This window comes from Coffea eugenioides, chromosome 2, assembly GCF_003713205.1.
Source record: "Coffea eugenioides isolate CCC68of chromosome 2, Ceug_1.0, whole genome shotgun sequence".
Lineage (NCBI taxonomy): Eukaryota > Viridiplantae > Streptophyta > Magnoliopsida > Gentianales > Rubiaceae > Coffea > Coffea eugenioides.
Window position 1 is genome coordinate 16,647,377 of NC_040036.1, and position 25,885 is coordinate 16,673,261.

A 25,885-nucleotide genomic window follows, 5' to 3' on the forward strand; every position below is an offset into this window, starting at 1 on the left:
GGCAAAGGCCCTGCCTTGGTCCATTTGGGTGGGGATTGCAAGGCAGGAAATGGGGAAGGTGCGTCTTGTTTTTCTCTTTTGAAAGTCATGAATGATGAAGTTAATTACAAGCAAGTCTAGTAATGATTTTGGACGATCAGCTTTCATGTCTCTGCATTTCATGGAAGCTATCTGGTCCACATCTCATCTTTGCCTAGATAATAACCCCATGATTAGGAACAGAGTTAGAGGTTTGAAGTTATCATTTTCTACGCATAGGACATAGGAATTAGCCTCCATCTGAGACAATGTCCGCTATGCAAAATGTGTACAAAAGGAAATACAAGACAAAAGAATATTGAAATTATCATTTTATTCATGTGGTTTTGTATCCAAAGTATGAAATGGAATAGTCATACATCGTCAAAGAGTTTGGAAGGACAACAACCGTGTATATCACCTATTGCACTGGAAACGCTACAAAACTGGCAGATGCCTGTCCTACACTCAAAAATAAAGGGAAGTCTCCGAGTTGAATGCGTATCTAATGCGGTTTTGGCTTGTATCCATCAACAGCAAAATTTCGCGTGGCAGCAGGAAGTGCCAATCGAATTCCATCAATATCTGGATGTGCAATTATTTGGCAGCCCAGTCGTGATCTGCATAAATATATTTTAGAATTTGAGTTGCTAGGATGACTGACAAAGCAATGCAACATTGATTCTGGAGTATGGGACATACGTCTCAGTGAGGCCAAAAGCAAGATCTAACATATCATTCTCCTCGTCAGTTGGATCTTCCAGTTTATTGTAATGATTTGGATCCTGTAAAATAGGAACACATAATACAGCAATCGACATAGACAATGTTCCCCCTTTGGAAGATATTAAAGGAAGGAAAAGAATGAAAATTTGCCTTGAGGACTAGTAAAGAATCGTTCTCACACCATGACATACCATCACAATCACATGGCAAGTGGAACATGCAAGGGATCCTTCACATGCTCCTGTAATCACATGAAAGCATTAACCTTTTGGAAATTGTAAAATACGAAAATACCTCAGGTAAATCTGGAAACCAGATTGAAAACAAAGGGACAAGATAATTTGTGCACATACAGCTCAGGGCATTTCTTACCTTCGAGCTCTATGTCATTTTCATGTGCAGCCTCTAACATTGACATTCCTACAGGAACCCTAATATGCTTCTCTTCTCCATCCTTGTCTACAAATGTCACAGATATTCTGCAGGGTCCACAAACATCAAAGGTTAAGATGCATGAACCTACATTCTAGGCAGGGTGTGCTACTGATACAAGAATGCTCAACTGAAGTGCATGCATTTATCTTGGTCATTGAGATGCCAATTTAGCAGCGCTACTGGGATTACTAGTTAGGATATCGGAGAAATAAATTCACTGGGTTTCAAAGCTGACAATGGAGATATTAGCCTTATGTTCGCATAAGGAAGCTTCCACTCTGCAGATATTCACTACCTCTGGTCAACAAGTACAAAATTTCGAGGCAAAGATTCTAGTCAGAAGGCCAACAATTATTTGATAAAACTTTCCAAAAAGATGGTTCTCTTCCCTCTAGTGGGTAAATGAAGTTTTGACTTCACCTGCTCACATTCTTCTCACGGTTATGGATTTTTTAATCGAAGGAATATAAAAAGTAGACTTTTGCACGATACTGTGAAACTTAATTTCACATATAAGTAGCAGCAGAGAAAAAGAATGATAAAGCTGCAGATGATATCAGTAATGCAACCTTACTTTTCTTTTTCTTCATTTTGTTTCTGGAAAGCCTTATCAGGTGCTGCAGTAGAATACCTTTGATGTATCTGCATAAAATGAACCATAAAATGAATGAGAAAGGGCAGGAATATAGATAACATTTTAATTTGCTATGACAGACTTCACAACTAATTAAGAGCTGACTTGCACAAAGATTATTACATTTCAGCAGCACAAAGATATTATACAGAGAAGGCATAAAAAGGCAAACTTTCTCTTTAGGAAAATAAAATGTCTTGTCTCAATGTAGTGAGATACTAACCAAAGGCAGCAAATTTTCATTTTGACACAAAGGGACACGCAACGTCCTTGCTGTAGAAGCCAATTGAGCTGCAAAGCAACAAAAATGAGAGAAAAGACAAAACAAGATTGTGGCAAAATCCACAATCTTCTAACTGGTGGAGGGGGAGCAAGGTAAGCTTTTGTTAAGCTGCGAAGTTATTGCATTATTTTTTGCAGGGCAAAAGCATGCTTATTGTAAGCTTGCACATACTTTCATCCACTAACCTTCTTGTAAGTCATACTTAGCACTAAAAGTTCTCTTTTTGAACAAATTTGCAAACCTCTTTAAACCCCATAACTACCTTAACAATAAAAGAACCACCATCGTGCCACCACTTATCAGCTCTCTCCCCCGAAACCCCCAAAATGGTAAATTAACCAGATTGTCAAATATCTTTTCCACATTCCAAGTGCTCTCCATCTCCTTTAATGTCCCTTGACAATGTTGACAAATCAAGGCATAACATGAAAAATTACGCACCTTTAAGACAATTCTTGATGGCATGCGCTCCAAGCTTAGAAAGTTTTAAGGTAAACATATCCAGGCACCTGGCAGCTTCACCATAAACAGCACGTACCACAAAAGCAAAACTTCAAAAAAATTGAACAAAAGCAGATCTCATGGACACAAATGGAAAAATTCTGCAAAGTGTCCTTATTAGTTTGAAAAGGTTACCAGCAGAGTTGGATTTCAAACTTGTGAAACTCATCAGTAATTCCCACTAAGATTTTTCAATAACATCAAAAAAAAGTGTTGTAGTGGCCTTAAACTATCTATTTGGCAAATTTCAGTGGAAAATGATGCAGAATACTTCCTGGCATGTTTGAAATTTACAATCCAGATGGAAGAAAGAAATATAATTACCAAAAAAAAAAAAATGTTTTGAGGGTACTTAAAATTTAACAGGAGAGCATGTAACATACAAAAATAAACAAAAACAAAAGCCAAAGGAAGAAGAAAATTCTATTTTCTTATTTTCTTTAAAGAAAGTGAAGGTCACTTTGAAGATACTGGGTTATTGCTCTCCTGGTTGGAGAACCAATATGGGAAAAATTCAGTTCCTCGACGCTTGGGAAGATAAATTTGGTGTATCCAAATCTCCCACAAATCAAGATTATACATGAAAACAGTCAGTTAAAAGGGGAAAAAAAGAAGAAAAGAAAATGAATGCTCAGCAATCATATTTCCCTTGGCTAGTTTCCTTCCCCCAAAACAAAAGATAGACAGCCCTTGATGCAGAATAGACCAGTTTGGTAGCTTGCAAGGTTATAACCTTGAGGTGAACATTATCATTAAAAGATAACTCAATGGCTGAAATACTAAGTTGCTAGCGGCACATTCTAGTTGCCAGAATTTTATTTTACACTGTCAAGCCCCAGTTTTTAACTAATAGAAGTAAAAGCAAAAAGAAAAAAAAAGAGAAAGAAAAGTAAATTAAACAGCAAAGAAATATGGGCCTGAAATGAGGCTTCACAAATGCAATAGTTTAGGGGCCCAACAATAGCACGGAATAGTTCTTAAATTAGGAGTCAACATTTAATATTCAGTTCTAGGAAATGTTTTACTTTTCAGATGAAGAAATTAGAACCCTTTACATAGACAACTCCTCATCTTTGAAAATCAAGAGAAATAACTGTAGGAGCTCAGTTAAAAGGAAAAGGAGGAACATCAAAGCGTTAGCCTTTAGCATCTTCATACAGTGAAAGCCAGCAGTGTGTTTAATTTGCATTCTTAGGAATTTAAGGCCAAAATTCAAGAACTTAAGGTAAACAACTAACATGCATTAATTAACTTAAATCAAACTCCAACAATTAAACCATGCTAACACCGCCACATTCCACTAACATTAAGATAGAATACAAGGCACAACCAAACTTTTCCTCGACTATTTGGCCCTATTGCACCTCCGGCAGCAGCAGTAAAGCCTGCCACAACCGCAGGAGTCCTAAATGCTTCACACAAGGACACATAACAAGAAAACCAGTTGGCTCTCTCTGTTTACTTCTGTTCAGGAATTTTCACAAACGCCTTGTGTACATCCATAAAAATATACTTTCTTGCTTAAATATCGCTCAAAAAAAAAATTATCTAATCACACGAATTTACAACTCAAACACGAGACCAAATGCATCAACACATGACACCATCATTGAAGACTACGCATGGCAAGCAAATAAGAGACAAACCGAAAGAACAAGAACGTTCAATAAATTGCCAAATCAGAAAGCCAGTTCAATTCAGAAAACAAAAAATCCCAGAAAAAAAAAAGAAACTCAGAGATAAAAGAAAGAGTTTTTACAGTGCTATGTCAAAGTAGTTAAGCGGTGGAGGTCAGTGACGATGAACCCTTCTCCCTTCCTCGTTTACTCTTCTATTTTGAGCATTTTCTGGAAACTGAGAGAATTTAGAGGGTGAGGTTTTGAGCACCATAAAAGCTTGCAGGAGAGTCAATTGATATTCCAGCCCCTATTTAAAAGTAGGGGTTAATTCCACTTTGTCCCCCCAAACTTTGGACGATTATCCACTTAAGTCCCTAAACTTCAAAATGGGACACTTAAGTCTCTAAACTTATAAATACCTCCCACTTAAGGAAAATTGTTAACAAATCCTGAATGCTGTTGGTGGTCGAAGTGTCCCATTTTATAAGGGTTTAGGGATTTAAGTGTCCCATTTTATAAGTTCAGGGACTTAAGTGGGAGGTATTTATAAGTTTAGAGACTTAAGTGTCCCATTTTGAAGTTTAGGGACTTAAGTGGATAATCGTCCAAAGTTTGGGGGGACAAAATGGAATTAACCCTAAAAGTAGAGAAGTTCAAGTCGGCCATTTCTTTCTTCAATCTTAAGCGGTAGGCTACCCAGGGTAAGCTTGGAGTTGCAAGAAAGATAATTAAAAATTTTGTTTCTATAGTGGAAGGGTGATTTTCAATTTAACCCTCGAAAGTAGATCAATATGTTGATTCAGCCCTGAAAACAAAATGAGTGAGTTCCAATTATGCCTTCCAAATTAGAAATTTTCCGCCACATAAGCCCCTCTTTGTCATCGTGCTAAAAAATGTTTGACAAAAACTTTTGCTGTATAGAAAAAAATCCTATCAATTTTCTAAAACGCCAAAAGTCTCTACACGCTTCTTTTTTTCCCTTAAGAAGAGCAGTATTTTACCTTTCTTTTTGGCTCATTATATAAAAAGTTAAACACTTTAAAATTCCTAAAATACTGGTACAATTTCACTTTATATTAAAGTTTCGCCATACCTTATTGACTCAAAATGAATTGATAAAAAATCTCACTCGAAACACAGTTTCACAATTTCCAATTTCAAAAGTTTAATTAAAACTTTTTCACTTTTAGGGATTAAATTGACAACTTAATCCGCTTGGAGTTCACACTTTAAGTTATTTTAATTATTTAAAGTTCACATTAAGTATAAACTTGTAATTTTAACTTAATATGATTTCTTAAAATGAGCAAAGTGTATTTTGGATTATTGAATGGATGTGCCAAGTATTCCAAACACCCAATTTGCCAAGTGTATTTTCGATTAGGGAATGGATTAGCCAGGTGGTTCAAAACACTCAATTTGGTTAATAACTCCAATCTTTTCTATTAGAGGGTCATACATTCATCATTTTAGGGCAAGTAATTAAAATTAATGGACATTAATGGACAAAACAAATTTGCCTTGATGAAGAAAGGACCATATTTGTTAAATATAAGGGACCAAATTCATCATTTTCCAAAAGTAAGTTCTCCCTACCTTGTCTACCTGCCCTCTTCCGCACAAAAAATACACCAATGAGATAGCGTTCTTTCCCAAAGATTTTACTCCCACTTCGGAAACTGACTAGAATCTGTACAGTAGCTTCCAATCAGAGGCTTCCCAAGGCTCCTTCTGGGGTTTAAAGGTTGTTTTGGCAATTGCTTCCCTGTCTTTCTTTTATTTACTGTGAATTTTTGGTCAATTTTCTTTGTTCCATGTTTTATTCTGATAGGTACACATGAATACAGCCTTTTAATGGGGTGAAAATTGTTCAATTAGCACTTCTTGGAGATTTTCCAGTAACTTAAAATAGTATTGTTTCACTTGAACAATGGTATTGGCGTTTGTCTTCGATGTTTTACTTCCTGCAGATTTATATGCTGTAAATAGCTTCTTTCAGTCCAATGAGGAATGCCCATTAATTGCAAGTGCCGTATGACACCAATCCTAAACAGCATTGGGGGTGTTTGATTTCAAAAGGGTTTCTGAGGATTATTATTTTTAGGAATGCATTCAACTTTTTTCAAAAAAAGGCATTCAACTTCTTTTTTTCAAATTGTTATCGGTAGTTGGCTTAAAATATTTTTTATGGTGAACAATTTGTGAACAGTTATGGTGGGCTTTAAGAATAGATACTTGGTGATGGAGGTGTTTCTGGATCCAAATAAAGACCTTGCAGCTGATGAACCCATTATTATTACTCAGTTTAATTTGTCCAAAGCCATCAAAGATAGCATTCTTACGAATTTTGGTGAATGTGGCTTGGCCTCGTCGCTTAATTCATTTCAAGGTTAGCATTGTTGCCGCTTTACTTTTCAGTTGAGCAAGTGCTTGAATGGAGATTAGAGAATACAATTGTGTTGTCTACTCATGTTGCTTGTTTTCATCAATAACGTGCATTAGTTTTATTGTCTTTGTTGCAGTAAAATACGTGAATCCTATTACAAAGCTCTGTATCATCAGAGCCTCAAGGGAGGATCATCAAAAAGTTTGGGCTGCAATTACCATGGTTAGGAGTATAGGGAATTGCCCTGTGACTTTCAGCTTACTTGATATAAGCGGTGCGTTAGAACAGCTTCAAAATCATTTCATTGTTGAAATGTTGTTGTTTGTTGAAGTAGCTAAATATGTTGAGGATAACTTTGTAAAATAGAATAGGTACAATCTTTCTAATAGAATGGATGCTGAGGATTATTGTTCTATGTTTTTTGGGTTAATGGTATCCTTGCACACCATAGGAGTTTATGCTTATTCTCTTTATTTTGGCAGAATGATCTTTTGTCATAAGTTGTTCGACCAAATGCATCATGTCCTGTCTAGATCATTTTTGGAAACCTTGCTGGGAATTTATTTCACTAACTCAATTTGGTTAATACACTTGAATCTTATAGACGCTTGACCTGAAAATCTCGTGAAAGCTCTGGCTTTACCAGCTAGAAGTGTAGTCGGAACCAAAATTCATTATTTGGCATTTGCCTTCTTAATTTCTCTGTACTGTCTCTTATATGCACCGACAAGTTTCTTTTTTCCCTTCTATCACTTTAAAATCATGTGGAAGCTGGGAAGATATCTTGCAAGCACAGCTCTGACATGTGCATCCTATCATACTTGATTTAGTACTAATCAGCACTACTATTGTCCTCCAAATAGGAAGTATCAATGCTTGCAAAAAAGCTGCTTTGAAGTGTGACGAATTGAAGTTTGAGCAGTACAAGTTAATGGCCCAAGTCCAAACAACAGATGACATCCTTCAGCAGATGCAGAACTGTCTTGAAAAGATCAAAGTCTTGGAGCACTAAGGCCAAAGGTGTTGCCTTCAGATTTTCTCATTTCTGTCTTTCCAACTTGGGAAGCCATTTTGCTATTCTACTCATACCTCTCTTGGATTGCCAGCTAGTTTCTACATGTGGCTTTGTCCATCATTTATACCTTCCCTCCTTTGATACCAAATTAATATGGTTTGAGCATTGATGTTGTAGATATTAGGCATCTGTTTTACTTTTTCATAAAATCAATTGTTATCATGTAGGTCGAATTGCACTTTTTAACTGTTGGTTCATACTGTCCACAGAGAATTCATTTTTCTATACTTAATCTAGTATTCTCTTTTAAAAGGGAAGGAGTTATTCCCTGTTCCGTTTTTTCTTAAATCATTTTTTTTGTTATTGTTTGATGTTCTGTTGCTTATGGAGAGCGAGGTGCATCTTTAACATTTCAATAATGACTCTTGTCATTCTGCTGCCTTGTTCTCTGAAGCTGCATACTCCTGGATTAAGACTGTATAAAAGAATGGGATTTAGTTACTTTTTGCGAAGTGGCAACTGCACAGTCCTGTAGTCCTGTTGCCTTGCTCCAGCTGGGGGTTGCATCGAGAGTAGGGTGGCAATAAAACTGTGGAGGGTGGATCTTCTTTTCTTTTCAAAGTCTTGCATGATTAAGTCATTTATGTTAAGTGCGAGCAAGGAAGAGAATGATTTTGGTCAAATGGGCTTTCATATCTGTGAATTTGTAGGAAAGCATCTCATTTTTTGCTCAATCAAGCCAGATTTTGGACTAGTCAGTGGTTTAAGCTTTCTAGTTACAAGCGCTCCTTAGTGAGAGGAGATCATAATCTGGTTTTACAGAACACCGATTATGATCTATGACTTCTTCCAAGTTCCTTGTACAATTTCCACATTTAGTTGCTTTTCTGTTCTCGTTACCTTTTACTTTCTAAAATCTTTGATATTTCTGAGACATCAGTTATTAGATTAGTCTTATGCCTTGTTCGTCTTTGAATTATGAGGTTGCTTATCTGATCATGGTCAGCTTTCCTCATCTAACCTAATTTCTGCTAGTTCCTGGTAGTCAGTGGGCTTATCACCTTTACTATGCGTTTCTTCCATATTTCAATGCTAAGATCATGTGACTATGTAATGTTTAAGTAGACGAAATGTAGAGAAGTACAAAAAATACGCAGAGAGTTGATGGATCAGGATGTCTCAGTTCCTGTGTTAGAGTAGCAAATTACATAATCGGGAAAGTAATTTCTCACATATAGATGGTTAAGTAGACGAGAAATATCGATTGTTCTCGTACTACTTAGTTGTTTTATGAGTTTAATGCAGGATTGCAGAAATGCAGGACAGCTGCTGAAACTCTGATAAAAATAGGTCTATACTCTATAGTACGCCAGTTCTATGATATTACACTCATTAGGTAACAAGCTTATTAACCTTATGTATTGGGGAACAAGAATTCTCCGCTTACTGTTCTCTGCTAGCCTGATCTCGAGTTCTCTGATTTAGCTCTATATCCATATAGCTTTGGCCCTTATAAGCAGTGGCTTCAGCTCGCCTTTGACATTGAGGCCTATCACCTCATCAGAGCCACCGATCATCTCTTTGCCTATGAAAACAGTAGGCACACTTGGCTCTTGTCCTAGACGTAGCAGTTCCCTTTCCATTTTCTGACCATCTTGATGTTGATCAATCTCATAAACTTTAGGATTTGCCCCAAAATTGTTTATTAGTGTCTTAATGGTGTGGCACATACCACAATTGCTTTTGCTGAAGATAACCACAGGATTTTCAGACCCCAACTTTTTAACCATGCCCATCTCTCCAAGAACAAGGTGAACGGAGACTAGTTGTACAAGGTTTTCGGATTTCGAAGAGGCCAAGTATATGTTAGTTATAGTGAGGTATTGTGCTAAATTACTGGCAAAGTAGCAAGCTGTTGTATAATGGAATTGATCATGCATGAAATTATTTATAGAAGCTTAGAGATGGTGAGCTGCATGCTGTTGCAGATTGAAAACGATTGAAGAATGTTCCTGGTAAAGTCAGGCCAAAGCATTTGTAATCTAAAATCTAAATCACCCCAAATCATTGCCCCACATTGTCCTGTTGTGCCTTATCTGCATCAACTTACATGTTGCAACATGGACATTTTAGCTTTTTTCATGTAACTAAACCAGAATTTCCTGCATTCAGCCCTCAGATTAAACCATAGCTTGTTTATTATCCTATGTCAACGGTGAGGACGTATTTACATTCTCGCCAAGCTGTTGTATAATTGAGCCAATCATTTAGAATTTCTACTTCGAAATGCATTGATAATTGTACCTTTTTTTTTTTCCTGGCGTTTAGAATTGATATAAAAAGGATTTTTGAATTTACAAACAATTAAACACTCAAATCTTTGAGGCCTAAAGCTGCTTATGGCTTGCTTTTTACAGGATTTTAAGTAATGTGAAGATTTCTTTTATAGACAATTTTCCCTTATTTGATGTGTGCATTCTTTGAAAACGTAACCTGTTTTCATCAACTATTGAGAATGAGAAAAAGTTGCTTATCCAAAATGTATCACTTTTTTCAGTTCCCTAAAGAGAATCGCATCCAATTCACCCCACTAAGTTAATTGATGTGGAAACTATATCCTCATATAACTGCAGATGAAAATCCAGACCTGATAAACATGAGTTGAAGGTACCAAAAATATGAGGACACTCGACATTAAAGAAAGCACATTATCCTATCAACTTTTTCACCATCGATAAAAAGGACCTGTCATCGTATCTCTAATCATGAATATCACGTGAAGACTTTGCCATATCTTTGTTTCTGTGGCACATATCCTCCATATCTTCTGATTAATATTCACGACAGGCTCTTGTGGAGGGTTAGACCTGGAGGCATAAAAAAGATCTACTGATAGTAGATTGGAGAGCCATCTGAGGCCACAAGGAAGATGCAGAGAATAACAACAATTAGCAAATTTTCTTCTAGTCACACTAATTAACTCAAAAAAGGGTTTTCTGACTCTAGTTTCTTTCTCATGGCCAAATTTCATTCTGCTTGCAATCTTTTTCAAAAGAATTGCAATGATAAATAATTTTATTCCATATGTTTTTCTTGAAAATCCTACTCAATCTGTGTACACGTGTATGTATTGCCCCAATTAGATCAACAGCTTGCCTGATTAATGTAGGATTTATTTGCTGCATGAGCTGGATAATAACTTTTTTTTCCCAGCAACGGCAACAATCTACGCTACTCCTATACTAATCTATACTATGGGGGAAGGGGAGTCTAATGGGGCTTGTATGGGGGTTGGGGGATGAACCTCCGACTAAATAAGTGCACTATTGTACTCTTTGGATTTTTTAAAAATATGGTAGTATTATGCTGCATGAGCTGGATAATAACTGAAAAGCGTTATGGTAAGTACACATCCTAGCATCACGCAACTCATTTGTCTATTTTCATTGTTCTATAAGGGTGCGTTTGATAAGACTGAAATATGAAATTAATTCATTAAATTATTAAATTGTTAAATATCAAATCTAATATATTTAAGTGCATATCACATTCAATGATAAGTGAACAACTTATCACTTAATTTTGAGAGCAAGTTTTGTCTAGGAAATTCAATGTTAATTAATTCAGATGTTCAATTTTTGGTTATCAAACTTGTTTGAATATGTTAAGATTTAAATTCATTAAATTTAAGTACCGAATTGGTTATCAAACAGGGCCTAAGTATTTATTATTTGGACAAAAGATCGAGAACAAAAACCAAATTTCCTTGATTACATGAAAGAATCTGCAGCGATAAAATGGTTTGTTTAGACGACCACATGTACAAGGCACCAAATTACTAGTGGAGCAATGCGCACATATCATTGAACTAGTTTACACAAAAGCAACAAATTGTGCATCTATATCATGTCATCTTGTTGAAAATGCTAATACTCAATGCTATTTCATTGCTCTTTTGTATGTTTCCAGGGTAAAAAAAAGAGAGAAAAACTCCTACATGTCCACTCAATTTGCATTGTTTCAGTACCCTACCTATATTTATTCTTAAATTGGCATCCATAATTTGCTGCCCTTTCCGTCTATCTTTTCAGTATATTTGCTGTTGTTTTCTTCATTCTCTCGTTCACATTGCTCTACTAATAATTGATGCATTATATATGGGGTCGTTTCTTTTATACAGGAGCACGTATGTTTCTTCTGCCTAATTGGAAATTTTTAGTCTTTTCCAGATATTTGCTTACTCCTAAAATGAATTTGTTGGTGAAACGTTTTAGCCTCTTCTTTTTTTTTTTCCTGAAAATAAATAGCTTGCTTTGACCAAAAAAAGTGTAGTTTTAGTGAACTTTTATGGGTACACAGAACCATGATTCCAATATAAGAAAGACCTTTGGCAATAGGTTATCGAAGACTCTTGTTCATTTGACAAACAAAGAATGCTAAAATTTCAAGTTGTTCTCAAAGTTCTAAGTTACAGTTGTAAAAAGCATTGATACATTTGGTTATAACTTTTAAGTCCCATTTTGTCTTTAAAGTTTCTAATTGTGCCAATGATTTTGGCATACCATGAAGAGCTTTAAGCACTCCACCCTTTCAAAATAACATATAACATCCACAACCTAATTTCTCTACTCAATTTAAATGCCAAAAAGACTCCGATTCATACGTAATGATCATATTTCATTACCTTCATGGAGAGCTCTCTACTACAAAATCTTAAAACTTCCAAAAACAAGAAACCCTAAACATGTTTTAAACCGTGAAACTCCACCTAAAGATTATTATTAGAATTTTCCTTTTAAATCCACAGTCTGGGCATAATAATTTTTTAGCAAAACTACAAACTCAAAGTAGTTAATTCAAGTTATTAAATAGCCTATCAGCCAAGCCAATCTTATCCATGTAACATGTCCTTTCCTTCCCACCGATGCTGGACAAATCATGAGGTCTCACATATAATAGTAAAAAATTTTAGAAATTGGTGCAAGAGTATGGAAAAGCAAGAGCGAATTGAAGAGACATACAGAATAATGAACAAGACCTAAATAATAGACAGCTTCTAAACTGCAAACATGATCGCAAATGAATTGTGAATGCCTCCCGAACAAAAGCCAAACAAGGTCAATGGAGTGTATTCATCGTCATTATGGTTCTCGTCCACTTATAGTAGTAGAAAATTTTAGAATTGGTGCAAGATAGTGAAAAGTGAGATCGAGTTAAAGAGGCAAGTTACAGAGGATTGTGAATTTGTAATATACGTGGAGGGGTAATTTCGTGCTCTAGAATAATGTATTTGTTTATATTATTTTCATTAAGAAAAAAAAAAAAAAGTGCCTAGAGATTTTGGTGGAGTGCCAAAATCATTATTACCTTCTAATTATTGAAAAAGGCATTCATGAATTTGTAATTGATCTCCCTTGAGGAAACTTTATTTCAATTGATGCAAGTTTACTTTCGAGTAATTGCTATCTTAAACATCTCCTAACATACATAGTTCCACACTTTTATAAGATAACGTTGTTAATGTCAAGTTTGTGTCTTTGTGGTACAGCTATTAGACAAGCTTTGGGGCCTAGATTATATCCATTAGTTTAGTCAAATGATTTACTGCTTAGCAAGCACTATTCTAGGGTTTGCATTGGATTCAGGATGACATATAAAGTATAGATGAATGAGGTCTGGGAATCTTTTTTCCTATGAAACATATTTTTTTCAATAAAGTTTAGGACCCTCCTAATTGTAATGAGAAGTCAAAATATGTAGGTTGCTCTTTTTGCCAGTAAATGAAACAAATTTGAACACCCGTGAGTAAACATGAAAGCAGAAGTTGCAAATCAATTTGATCTAGATATTAATTGGCCCATTGACATGCCTAATGGAGAGAAAACAAGTGCTAACGCATGCTATCAATGAGAAAAAAACTTATTGCTAAAATACGCTTCTTCCATGTTCGCAATCAATGGAGCTTTCCAAGCTCTGGGGACAGATTGCTACTGATTTCGAATCTCTATCCTGTCTGCTGTCTACTTTTTGATTCCTTTTGGTCTTCTCATTGTGTTGTTGTTCATTTCACTCGCTACACGAACACTTTTACTCTCCATTGCATCGATTTTAATGGGTTTCTTTTGATTGTAAGTCTCTTGATAAAATAACTTTGAGGGGTCCGATGCAAGGCATCTGCCTCGTTCTAGTATTATGGATTTGTGGTGGAGTGGTTGGCTAGTGATAGATCTAGGCGGAGGGAAAATTTCTTCGAAGCATTTCCTAACCCTGTCTACACCTAGGAATGTAAACGAGTCTAAACAAATTGAACTTTTATCGAGCCGAGCTAGAGGCAAGCTCGATTAGTTTGAATTTTTTACGTGTAAATTTTACTTATATATTAATTGAGCCAAACTTGAAAATTTATCAAAAGCCAATTGTTGTTTAAGTTTAATTTGATTAGTTGGTAAAAAAGCTTTTACGGAGTCACACTAGATTTGAATATAAAGTAGTTTGGTTCATCTTTCACTCCTATCTACGACACAAAGCATCCATAGGAGGAACAAAGTTCTCATACTGGTCCATCATCTTGGGCTGATGTAGTGCAAAGTGAAAACTACTAAGCTAAAGAATGGTAGACTTTTGTTGAAAGTTTTGGCTTCGGCGATGGTGACCTTCCAGAAACAAGCTGTGGTGATAGTTCTGCCTAAGAGGTGGTGGATGGGGTGAAGAAGTGGAAAACAGCTCTGGTTGGATTTGTTCTTGGGCATAACCCTCCATTTTCTGTGATGCAAAAAGTTGTCTCAACCACTTGGAAGGAATTTGGGAAAAATAACAAGTATGTTTTTTTGTGTTTAACTTTGAATCGGAGGGGTCTAAGATGAAGGTTCTCCTTGGCAATATTTCAACAAAATGCTTTACCTAAAGGAGTGTTCTCCTAAACTTGATTTCTCGACGGCAGAGATCAAGAAAGTACCTAGTTGGGACATCAAATTTCATTATTCAATGAGGATACCTTGAGCAAATTGGCTAGCTTTGTAGGAATTCCTCTCTGTATAGATTAGCTTACTGCTTCTCAAGGCAGATTATTGCATGCAAGAGTATGTGTGGAAACTGACGCTTCTTCGACTCTGCCTAAGTCATTTCCCTTGATCAATGAATTTGGTCAACTGATTGTGCAAAGAGTAGAGAGTGAATCGGTTCCTGCTGTTCTGTGTGTAAACTGTGTAGCAAATTTGGCCATGTTCATAAATAGTGTGATATGAAACCCAAGAGTCACAAAGTTTGGGTGCCCAAGCTACCTAATACTACCGTGATTTCATCCTTCCAAGAATACAGCATTACATGGTTTTGGATTGTACAGACTTCCTTTTCATAAATTCCTGTCTCTACCTCCTCACATTGTCGCTATTTCATCTTGTCATCTTTTCTAGAGAAATTTCCATCTTGTCATCTATTTGAGCTTGCTTTACCACATCCTCAGGTATATGATTTAGAGGGATCAGGATGTTATGACTGATCTTGATGCTCCAAACTGATGCCAATGACAAATACTGGGGAGCAGTATTGTTAGAAGAAGATGACGGAGTCGGGAAACTATCAGGAAATTCGAAGAAGCAGAACAACATTACCATTCTACATTCAAGAAGATCCTTGCGTTAAAATATGGGATTAAAAGTTTTCTTTTATCTCAGATCACATAATTTCCTTGTAGAGAAATGGGTATGAGCATCTTCCCAAAAATGCTTCAATTTACGCAGAAAACAGTGCCCCATCTGCAGCTTCTCAGGTGGTCAAATTGGTTTTCACAGTGCACTTTTGACGTTAAGCACATCAAAGGAAAAGATAATATGTGGTTACTGATTTTTTCTCAAGACCTCCTCCGCCAGTTCTTATGTTCTCCCGTGCTTCAAGCTCAAACCCAGCACCTAAAATACTCACCAGGATTTTTATCCTTGAATGTTCCATGGACAAGGGAAGAAATTACAAGACAAAGGATGTTTCATGAAATTGAAGTTTTCAAACAGTATGGTGGTTCACTTTTGAGTTACACCAAAAAAAAAAACTAAAATAAGAAATGAAAAAGAAAATAAATCTCCAAACGAGGAGTAGACATTGCGTTGGTTTTCCACATCGGAATATTTGTCGGCTTCTTTGTCATCTCAGCGCGTGTTCCAGCGCGTCACAAGGCATACTTTTTCCGCATCAACAGCTATACCTGTACGCGGTTGACAGCTTTTGTTATTAAGACACAACCATAGCAAAAATTCTTCCCACTTTTCACTCTACAGGGGAAAAAAGAAAAAGGAAAAAGCTTTCCTACAGAACCTACGCCGTCAGTTGATGAGTTATAAAGACCATACAAAAAAACCAACTAATTACATTTGAGGGCTGTTTGGCGAATAAGTTTTCGATCAAGTTTGTTGCTATAAGTTTTTAATAACTTTATTTATAGTAACATCAAAAAAAATTTTAAAAATTTTAAACTATATATTTTAAAATATCTCAAAATTTACATATTTCAAAAACTTTTCCTACAACTTCTACAGTAAGTTACAGTAAAATTTTAGATAAACACTCAAAAAACTCATTTGCCAAACGGGGCTGAGTTTGGCTAACTTATAAAATTCTTTACTTATGGGTAAATCTTTGGGTTAAATGCAAAAAACTTTCCTCGTGATTTGGTGAATGTTCAACTTACATCTCTATGATTTAGCAAACATCAATTTTAGCCTCTCATAGTAGTAAGTGATTAATTTTTTTAAAATTTGGTTTTCATTTTTTCTTGGATCATATTAAGGGTATTTTTTAAAAAAAATAGTTGGATATTGTAATGTTAGATTGCATTCTTGTCAAACTATATGTTCCTTTTTATAATTTAAACAAACCTTTAAAGAAGGAAATGTATATTTCTTTTGTAGGGGACAATTTTCTTATTTCCCTACTAGCATAAATTTGGTTTATATGTAATTTAGTCAAACTACAAAATTCGTTTAGTAATTTTGCCAAACCTTAGGGGAGGAAAATATAATTACTCCATAAAAAAAATACCTTTCGCCAATCACAACCAATTTACCACCGTCAGCGTCCAAGTTGGCTCAATCCATCACCGACTAGGCGCGTAACAGAAAAAGTCTTCCCAGTGAGCTGAATCTTCCCTTCACGCTCCTACCTTCGGACGAGGACCTCACGTGTCTTCCTCCTCACTCCTTCAGTCCTTTCCCATTTTTTGTCGTCAAAGTTTAACAAACACTAGAAACCATTCCACTTCAAAGTAGGTCGTTTCACTGATCCCTTGTTATATATTACTTTCTCTAGTTGTTTTACTATCCACAATATGCAGTTGCATCAGTCAATGATGATCCAGAATTTATAAAAATAAAGGAAAAAACAGAAAAAACCACCTCAAAATCCCTCCCATACAGTAGCTGTTGCTTGTCAGATAAAAAAAGGTCTTTCAAAGTCAAACCATTTCTGGGTTTTCCCTGCTTCCCCCATAGTTATCGAAAATCCCATATTCAAATTGAAGTACTAAAAGTATTGAAATTTCAGGGCTTTGCACTGGGGCCTTAGTTACCTAAAGTTCTTTTATTGATCAATTTCTTGAAGCTGAAGTTTTACTCTATTGAGCTCTTGATAATTTTTCTTGATATTGGGATTGTGAGATTTTGGCATTTTAGTTTGTTGAGTTCTTGATATTTTTTTTTTTATGATATACGAATTTTAGGAATTTTGTTTATAGATTTTTTTATGCATCATTTTTCTTGCCATGGGGATTTTAGTTTGTTCACCTATTGATAATTTTTCTTGATATAGGGATTTTGGGGTTTCAGCTTATTCAGGTGTTGATCATTTTTATTGAAATTGGAATATTTGAATTTTAGTTTATCGAGTTAGTGATCCACTTTCTTGAAAATGGAGGCAAAAACGTCGGTGAGATTTACATTAGGAAGGCAATCATCACTTGCTTCAGAAAGGTGGAGTGATGAGTTGGAGAGGGAAGGTGATGATGATGAGGAGGATTATGAAGAAGAGGAATGGAACGGGGAGGATATTGATCCAGGGGTGAGGCTTATGTATGCTGCCAATGAGGTTGACTTGGATGGCATTAAGGAGCTTTTGGACTCCGGTGTCGATGTAAATTTCCGGGATATTGATGACCGGACAGCATTACACGTTGCTGCTTGCCAGGGGTTTAGTAATGTTGTCAAGTTGTTGATTGAAAATGAGGCTCAAGTTGACCCCAAAGATCGGTGGGGCAGCACGGTATGCCATCAAATCCTGAACAGAACTAAGCCATATTTGTTTCATATTTTTATGGTTGTAATTGTCATGTGATGCTTTCATGTTGGATGGGTATATTGTTTGCATTTATTACTATTTTTTTGGATATCTTAACTTGGTAACTGACATAAAAGACTTGGGTATACAAGCTAGCATTATCAGTGTGGAATAATTGCAGAAAATGTCTCCTTGTTTGGATAGTAGCCCTCTTGTTATTTTGAATTATTCTATTTTTTTTCTGGAGTCATTTTGAATTGTTTAGAACATTGATTCCTTTAGTTAGGCTTGCTAAATTTTTTATAATAACTGGAAAGAGTTGAATAAATATTGTGCATTTTGTGTTGATCTTGAACAATGACTTACCATTACTACCAGTTGGTGCATGGAGTCCCTTGGAATTCAGAATGGAAAAAATGTAGTAAATATCTGTTCAAGTCAAGTAGTTGTATCAGTTGAAGCCAAATGTAGATTGCTAGCATTCTTTGGACAGAGTTGATTCTGTTTGTTTGCCATAAGAAATAATGGAGACAGAAAAAGTAATAATCCATAATCTGTCTGATGGTCGTGATGATGACATCTTCAAGTGTCTGATAGTATTCAAAATTTAAGGTGCAAATGCTTCCTAACTGTGCTTCTGAGCATCGTGTTCATATGTTTCATACATAAGTTTATACCATTATATTATGCTGTAAAAACTCTTTCTAGTTTGTATTTATGAGGCAGAAAAGGATTGATGCAATAGAAGAGAAGGGAAGAGGGATATAAATCATCGCACTATGTGTAGTATAGTTTTTGGAAGAATATCATTTAACTGTCTGCCGTCTTTCTTTCTTTAAATTCTGTGTTTCACGTCGACCTTAGTTTCAATGGCTAACTGAAAGCTTGAATCTTTCTCATTCACCTTGTCTGTTTATCTTTTTCACAACAATGACGTCTTGGTTTAACAGCCTCTTTCAGATGCTATTCATTACAAAAATCATGATGTGGTCAAACTATTGGAGAAGCATGGTGCAAAGCCTTTGGTATGTCATTTGATTTTCCAGTCCCTGCCCTCTACTTTGGGTCTTTATAAGAGGATACACTTAACTGATATCTGTACGTTTGGATTCTCCTTATTGGATACATTTATTTAGATGGCTCCCATGCATGTCAAAAATTATCGTGAAATTCCTGAATACGAGATTGATCCTGAAGAACTTGATTTCACTTTTGGTGCTGAGATAAAGAAGGTAATAGATTACTCTTTGGTTTCATTTAGTGAATCCTTCATTCTTGTTTTACTTTCCCTTAAATATTCTGTATTATGTGATGCAAAATTGAATTCACAGTTATGCTATGTTATTAATCTGACCTATAACTACTTTATCTACTTATAAAATGCTATTCTTCCATTCTTAGACTGAGTGGTTTTGGCCTTGTCAAGTTGAGGATATCAAGGAACTTGATTGAGGGCTTTGGCACAAGACCAGGACCAATTTGACTTTACACATCTAATGTTTTGATTGATTCTCACTTTGTAACGTTACTTTTATTTTGGAGAACTTATAACTTGAAGTTAGCAAAAGGTCCCAATCACCTTAGTCACCCACACTATTGATGGAAGTATGAAAACCTATACGTTTATATGCTATTTTTAGCAATTTTGAAGAACTGATGCCAATTTGATCCCTGAGAAGGAAGAGTGGCAATGTATGCATGCATGTGTTGTTCTAGTTTCATGGATAGTGTATGAAATGAGGGTAATTTGGGATTGTGTGCCCAAGATAAATGTCTGAGGTGTGGTGTGGCAGGAGTTAGTAACTTTGGGGCATCATTATACTTGTGTTTGTTCTATTTCTGATTTTTTATGTATAGTTCTAGTGTTGATAGAACACTAGAGTTTGTTTTGATGTAATGGGAGGATTTCCTCTATTCTAAAGCTTTCTTTGCAAATTAATAGGAAAGTGTTATCATTTGCTAGAGAAAAACTTTAGGGCGTCGTGTGTCCAATTAAAAGTTTGAGCTGTGAAGTGAGAATGAAAGAAATATTAAGGATTCAGGTGGAATAATCCATTTTGTTAGGTTACTTTTATCTTGACATAAGATTACAACTTATAAGTACATGGGGAAAAAATTCATGTTTCAGTGGGATAAGTACAGCTTTCATCTGTGTTGGAGCAATCTGTAATTATGTTTCTTCCTAACCATTGTGAGAACATTATTTCGCTTTATAGTCTTCAGAAAAAAACTACAGAGTATGCGACAATTAATAAAGTTTGCTTGGAGTTGTGATGTAAAGTGGCTCTATGACTTGAAAGTGTTCTTTTTTGTTATCTTTGTAATTACAAGATCTTTTATTCGTTGTTCTCAACTTAAATATTTTTGAACTCTTGAGGGGAAGGTTGATGGTGAGTCTGTGAGTTTTGGACTCATAAGGTTTTATATTCTTGTTGGAGACTGTCAACTACTTATTAGTTTCAGATATAATATTGCAGTTTATCAGTATCATAAGATGGTATATGTATGTTTAGGGCTCTCAGATTGTGTGGCAGAGGAATCAGGAAGAAATGTAACTTTAATTATGGAAACTTGTCAGAAATAGAGACCTTCAATAATTTCCAATAAGTATACATTGAAACTTATGTGTATTAAGCATTTTCAATACTTGGTAGAATGATATTGAAACATTTTGACAGATTCTTTAAATAGCTGCTTAATGCTTGAAAGTTTGTTGCAAATGTTAGGGAACAACTTTCGAAGTAGCCTCCTGGCGAGGAACAAAAGTTGCAGTGAAAAAGTTTGGAGAGGAAGTCATCTCTGATGAAGATAAAGTGTAAGTTGTTTATGTTATATTTTTGTTGTTTTTGATATTTTTCGTTTTATACAGTTGCGTTTCTCTATAAATTGTATGAAATTTGTGAATGTTTAATACCTGTGCAGGCGGTCATTTAGAGATGAGCTTGCTTTGCTTCAGAAGTTAAGACATCCAAATTTGGTTCAGTTTCTTGGTGCTGTTACACAAAGCAGCCCCATGATGATTGTGATAGAATATCTTCCAAAGGTACTTTTGACCCCTGGAATACTTTCAAAATGAATGCAAATTGAAACCAGATTAAATACTTTTTTGCTCCTTCTCTGCCAATTTTTGTCTGTTTTTTTCATGTCCTAATAGCTTTCACAGTATAAAGATTGACTTTACAAATTTTCTTGTTGCCAATACAGAATTACTGTTGCAAGGATGCTTCTTCTTTTTAGTTATTAGAAAGGAGCTTCAATTCTTTTATGCGTTACTTTTTAATGAACATAAATTAGATGGTCAGCTACATCTCTGAGCATTATCCTGCTTATCAATTTATTTGGTACTTTATTGCAGTAATATGAGTTTCAGTGATCAGCATCTTGAGCGTACAGCAATTTAGTGGTCACAGGATAACAAAAATATGTAGAAAATGGATTTGCACAAGTTACTTGAGCATTTTGCTTGGTTATATTAATTATCCAATAATTGTCATTATTCTTCTCAAACTTGCTTGGTTGGTTGGTTGGTTTGCTTGCTTGGTTACAAATTGTTTTTCACTGTTGTCTAGTATGGAAGAAGGTAGCATGTAGGTGGTGAGGAGGATGATGGAGAGACACTCTGTCAGCAACTTTTCCACTTCTAGATTTCTGTCCCTATCTCATTCATAGATGATATGGATTGTGTGAATAACATGATTTTCAACTTCCAAAACAATCCTATTTTTGGTATTATGTTGTGCTCTAATTCGGTGGCAGGAGGTTACCACAGTCCAAAAGTTAACTACAATGAAGAATAATTAGCTATCCATTGTTGAAGTTCAAGATGTCGTAATGATTGTTATCGCTGGGTGATATGGGTTTTGAAATTAACTGCACTGATAGATGTATTTAATCAATCCATTGTCATATATCAATGCATTGGGTTACGCTTTCAATGCAGTTAATGTGGTTAATGTACTTTTCAATGCAGTTAACTCCATTCGCATAGGTAACCACATTAACGGCATTGTCACATATCAAATATGGATATCATAGATTACAGTTATGTTGTTCTTTAACTAGTCTTTTGAATATTTGCTAAAGAGATTTCAAATGTGGCAGATATTTAATTTTTGAAGCAAATAATCTTATGGCATTATGAATATGTGACTAATGTTTAGAATAGTTAGCTCGATATTGATCTCTGTGCACCTCCAGGGTGATCTGCGTTCATTGTTGGAGAAAAAAAGAGCCCTTAAACCTACCATAGCTCTCAGATATGCGTTGGATATTGCAAGGTATGTAATGTACTCTATCTTCTGTACATCAATGACATAATTCATATGATAATTAAATTTGCAATCAAATTTTGGATTGGCATCATACATATGGTACATAATAGTAAATATGAATCTGGGATTGGTGTCTGTTGATGGATCTGTGGTTAGTAAATATGAATCTCGGATTGGTGTCTGTTGACGGATCTGGTGTTAAGTAGTAATAAGCAGTAATTGCCATTGGAGATAGTGATCATGGTTATTTTCTTTCTTTTTTTTTCCTATGTACTTTATAACATTATTCAGAGAGCTGCTTGTTATGCTTAATTGTTAGATCCTGGAAAGATTTTCCAATAATCTTTGCTCAAATGCCAATCAACTTCGTGCATGTAATTCAGCCAAAATTTTGGCCGATAGAGTTATTTTTTATTTATAACCTTTGAAGTGTGGAAGGATAGAAGCGTAGAAGCATCTGTATAATATGACAAGCCCATAGGTATAAATCATGTTGTGTGGAGAGATACTTTGGTTTTATTTTTTCACTGTTCGGATTTTGTACTTCATGTTTGCTGGATTTATTGTTCTTGTACAAAAGTTCTTTCTTTATATCTACATGAAAGTCGCAAAGTTGATAGCTGTTGCTTGATTTGTTTGAGTAAGCTTTTTAATTTTGTTCAGGATATCAAAAGTTGTTATTGGTGAAAAAAGTGATAATTCTGATTTTGCAGCAGGATCTGAATACTTTCTTTTACCTTTGGCCTTGCAGAGGAATGAATTATTTACATGAAACTAAACCAGAAGCAATTATTCATCGACATCTGGAGCCTTCGTAATATTCTCTTCCTCAAATTCTCAGTTTCATATGCAAAGAAAAAATGCTGAACTTTGGACATCCAGACATTTGGCTAATTGGTTTGAATTTATTGTTTTTGTTGTGTACACGTAATATGACAGAAACATATTGCGAGATGATTCTGGACATCTCAAAGTTGCAGACTTCGGAGTTACCAAGCTACTAAAAGTTGCCAAAAGGGTTAAAGAAGATAGGCCTCTATCATATCATGAAGTTTCTTGTGAGTGCTGCTTTTTGGACTTTTGATGTCCTTCTCATAGATGCTTGCTTGCTACACGTTGAGAAAAGCACTAGATGAGAGTTTTTGGTAGTCTGTGTACTTTGAATTGATGAGCCACTAGACTGAATATAACTTGTTATTTATCTGCCCAGTAGGATGTAATATACATCTGGAGCATGCTTTCCATCCACACAGCGTAGTTATCTGATTTTGATGACCTACATGATGAGCCCATTATTTAGTTAACTTTTTTTTTTTTTGGTTTTTTTACAGGCCGATATGAAGCTCCTGAGGTTTTCAGGGATGAAGAATATGATACCAAGGTGGACGTTTTTTCATTTGCTCTAATTTTACAAGAGGTAGTCTCATCCTTTGTTCTTGAACTTGATTTGTTATTGAAAGGCTAGTTTGCTACATCCCGGTGTAAACTCTGCATAGCCACTCTTATCACCCCAAATATAGGTCTCATCCTTTGTTCTTGAGCTCAATTTGTTTTTGAAGGGCTAATTTGCTACATACCTGTGTAAAGTCTGCATAACGACTCTTACAATTACCCAAATATAAACAGAGTCTGTTGATTCCTCTTCTAGCATGTCTTACTTTCCTTTTTGTCTGATGTCACTTATTTTTTCCCCCCATCAAAATAAGGAATCTGTTTGAGAACTTTACAAACTACCTTTTGCTAACTAATTTGAAGCACAATTTCTTTATCACTCCCATGGAGGACAAGTTGGTCAATTATTTGCACTATTTTATTGGGTTATCTGTGGTTCATTGACTCGGTAAGCTCTGACTATTTAGACAAATTTTCTTTGTCACAAACAGTCTCGTAAATTAATCTTTGTGATGTTCTCTACCATAGATGATTGAAGGATGCCCACCATTTTATACAAAGAAAGCAGGTGAAGTTCCTGATTTATATGCCATGAAACAGCGCCCTCCTTTTAAAGCTCCAACGAAGTTTTATGCCCATGGAATAAAAGAGTAAGTTTTTCTTCTCAAACATAAAACTTGTGCTAATAAGATAGCTCTCTCCTCAAATGATGCATGCAGCATTATTGGGTTGAAATGTTTTTGACTGTCTTCAGATTCTCTGAATTGCAGTACGCTAAGCTTTTCTTTGTGTTCCTGGTATGCTTTGTCAGTGCATTTGGCCGTCTTCACTGGCATTTATTCTTTATTTCCACTCTGTGCAACCTTGAGCTGTGCCTAGAATATAGTTGGTGTGTTGCAACTAGTTGCTGAGATATTATGTGATGCAATTGCACTGGGAAATATTTTGAGATATCGCAGGTGCAGTCATGCACCTTCGAGGTTTTCAAAAAACTCTAAACCTTTCTTTGTGCTCATTGTTAGACTATCCTAATTGTGAAAGAGATGTTATTATTATTATCCCTGCAACTATAGAGAAATGCCAAAACCAAATATCCTGACAAAGTGTAATGTAATCTTCCTCTCGTTTTCTATCAAAAAGTGTTGTCCTTTTTTTCTTGGAACTTTTTTTGTGAAAATTTTGTATCTCCTCACATGTGGACAAATAAATCATCTTCTGTTTCTTCTATGATGCAATTATATTTTTTTGCAGCAGATTGTGTTGAATTATCTAGTAGCGGAAGTTTTATATTTCCAATTGTCTTTGTGCAGATTGATTGAGGAATGTTGGAGCCAAATTCCAGCAGATAGACCAACATTTGAGCAAATAATTCATAAGCTGGAAATCATCTCCAACAAATTTGGCCACCGAAGTCGTTGGAAGGTCAGGCTGTTCTTCAAATCCGTCTAGATGTCTGTTGTTTGTGTCTGCGTTACTGCATGTCTATACTTTTTTAATTTTGCATCCTTATTTATTGAGCAAGTGGCTGTTAGGTGGGGTTTTGCAATTTGATTTGCAAAAAATCCGTTTCTAACCTCGAAAATGGCTGGAAACCTGTCTACTTGTTAATAATATAGGATGCAGATGAGGTAGTCTTTCACTCATTCATTGTGCTGATGATTGATAATGTGTGCCTAAATGTACAGGTCAGACCATTGAAATGTTTCCAGAGAGTGGAGGCCATGTGGAAGAAAGATTTAGATCCCTCTTCTCGATCTACCAGCAGCATTTAGGTCATCTGGGTATACTTTTGTCTTGGCTCAAGTATGCAGTTTTACTTCTTTTTCCTGCTATGAGAATTTCCAGCCAAAGTTAGAAGAGATTGATTGCTATCTGTACCGCACGAGGCCTTTAGAATATTTGCAAAATAATTGGCCCTCTTGCCACATTGTTCACATCTCCTGATGATTCTTAGTGACATTGAGTTCACTCCCAGTGTCGATAACTTCCTCATTCTCTTCATTAGTATGAATTTTCAGCAAAATCTTGTTCATTAACGCAGAATTACTTGCATCATGGCTCGAATTTTTTTTTTTTTGAGAAACACAAGGAATTTATTATTGGCATCAGAACTTAAAATCACAAGGATATGATTTTTTTTTTCTTGATATATGGCCATAGCACGATGAAATGTACACTAAAGCAGGATCCACTATTAGGAACCAAAGTATTAAAGCCCGCTAAGCTCTTTCAAGCCCTCGTCATGCAGTCCTTATCGATTGGTATGGCCATGGAAGATACTACCTATGATGATGAAGGGCACACTTTTTCCTCTGCCTTCTGTCTATTGAGATGTGTCTGCATCT

The 25,885-nt window shown here is 35.6% G+C and overlaps 4 protein-coding genes across 8 annotated transcripts; 2 read left to right on the forward strand and 2 right to left on the reverse strand.

Moving 5' to 3' along the window:
- Window positions 1-335: 335 nt before the first annotated feature.
- LOC113762219 (adrenodoxin-like protein 2, mitochondrial) lies at window positions 336-4,480 on the reverse strand. Of its 2 annotated transcripts, none has more exons than XM_027305568.1 (8): window positions 4,357-4,480; window positions 2,538-2,605; window positions 2,037-2,104; window positions 1,754-1,821; window positions 1,117-1,223; window positions 936-985; window positions 721-803; window positions 336-638 (listed from the first exon to the last, which is right to left on the reverse strand). In XM_027305568.1, the coding sequence occupies exons 2-8, from the start codon at window positions 2,593-2,595 to the stop codon at window positions 524-526; spliced, it is 549 nt and encodes a 182-aa protein (XP_027161369.1). In that variant the 5' UTR covers window positions 2,596-2,605; window positions 4,357-4,480; the 3' UTR covers window positions 336-523. The 2 variants fall into 2 exon arrangements, with proteins under 2 accessions (XP_027161369.1, XP_027161368.1); XM_027305567.1 differs by having other exon boundaries at window positions 2,538-2,612; window positions 4,357-4,479.
- Window positions 4,481-5,812: 1,332 nt separating this feature from the next.
- On the forward strand, window positions 5,813-7,929 carry LOC113761876 (probable ribonuclease P/MRP protein subunit POP5). The gene is made up of 4 exons (XM_027305036.1): window positions 5,813-5,960; window positions 6,426-6,605; window positions 6,739-6,876; window positions 7,466-7,929. Exons 2-4 carry the CDS (start codon window positions 6,428-6,430, stop codon window positions 7,612-7,614), a joined length of 465 nt encoding a protein of 154 aa, XP_027160837.1. The 5' UTR covers window positions 5,813-5,960; window positions 6,426-6,427; the 3' UTR covers window positions 7,615-7,929.
- An 872-nt stretch (window positions 7,930-8,801) lies between these two features.
- LOC113763542 (monothiol glutaredoxin-S2-like) lies at window positions 8,802-9,516 on the reverse strand. The gene has a single exon (XM_027307376.1). It carries the CDS (start codon window positions 9,411-9,413, stop codon window positions 9,105-9,107), a length of 309 nt encoding a protein of 102 aa, XP_027163177.1. The 5' UTR covers window positions 9,414-9,516; the 3' UTR covers window positions 8,802-9,104.
- A 7,199-nt stretch (window positions 9,517-16,715) lies between these two features.
- On the forward strand, window positions 16,716-25,563 carry LOC113762174 (integrin-linked protein kinase 1-like). Of its 4 annotated transcripts, none has more exons than XM_027305487.1 (13): window positions 16,716-16,874; window positions 17,413-17,862; window positions 18,828-18,902; window positions 19,014-19,109; window positions 20,604-20,692; window positions 20,800-20,920; window positions 22,075-22,154; window positions 22,900-22,962; window positions 23,088-23,206; window positions 23,480-23,565; window positions 24,069-24,190; window positions 24,851-24,962; window positions 25,226-25,563. In XM_027305487.1, the coding sequence occupies exons 2-13, from the start codon at window positions 17,512-17,514 to the stop codon at window positions 25,310-25,312; spliced, it is 1,401 nt and encodes a 466-aa protein (XP_027161288.1). In that variant the 5' UTR covers window positions 16,716-16,874; window positions 17,413-17,511; the 3' UTR covers window positions 25,313-25,563. The 4 variants fall into 4 exon arrangements, with proteins under 4 accessions (XP_027161288.1, XP_027161290.1, XP_027161287.1 ...); XM_027305489.1 differs by having other exon boundaries at window positions 17,481-17,862; XM_027305486.1 differs by having other exon boundaries at window positions 16,716-16,870.
- The last annotated feature ends 322 nt before the right edge of the window (window positions 25,564-25,885 follow it).

What these genes read in the sequence shown, in the direction of transcription:
- LOC113762219 (XM_027305568.1), bottom strand. Translation starts at nt 2,595, where the DNA reads ATGTTTACCTTAAAACTTTCTAAGCTTGGAGCGCATGCCATCAAGAAT. An exon ending in ATGAAAATTTGCTGCCTTTG is followed by an intron (nt 1,822 to 2,036) that starts GTTAGTATCTCA and finishes CATTTTATGCAG; the next exon opens with ATACATCAAAGGTATTCTAC. An exon ending in CAAAATGAAGAAAAAGAAAA is followed by an intron (nt 1,224 to 1,753) that starts GTAAGGTTGCAT and finishes TGGACCCTGCAG; the next exon opens with AATATCTGTGACATTTGTAG.
- LOC113763542 (XM_027307376.1), bottom strand. Translation starts at nt 9,413, where the DNA reads ATGGGCATGGTTAAAAAGTTGGGGTCTGAAAATCCTGTGGTTATCTTC.
- LOC113761876 (XM_027305036.1), top strand. Translation starts at nt 6,428, where the DNA reads ATGGTGGGCTTTAAGAATAGATACTTGGTGATGGAGGTGTTTCTGGAT. An exon ending in GTCGCTTAATTCATTTCAAG is followed by an intron (nt 6,606 to 6,738) that starts GTTAGCATTGTT and finishes TCTTTGTTGCAG; the next exon opens with TAAAATACGTGAATCCTATT. An exon ending in CAGCTTACTTGATATAAGCG is followed by an intron (nt 6,877 to 7,465) that starts GTGCGTTAGAAC and finishes TCCTCCAAATAG; the next exon opens with GAAGTATCAATGCTTGCAAA.
- LOC113762174 (XM_027305487.1), top strand. Translation starts at nt 17,512, where the DNA reads ATGGAGGCAAAAACGTCGGTGAGATTTACATTAGGAAGGCAATCATCA. An exon ending in TATGCGTTGGATATTGCAAG is followed by an intron (nt 22,155 to 22,899) that starts GTATGTAATGTA and finishes TTGGCCTTGCAG; the next exon opens with AGGAATGAATTATTTACATG. An exon ending in GCCACCGAAGTCGTTGGAAG is followed by an intron (nt 24,963 to 25,225) that starts GTCAGGCTGTTC and finishes CTAAATGTACAG; the next exon opens with GTCAGACCATTGAAATGTTT.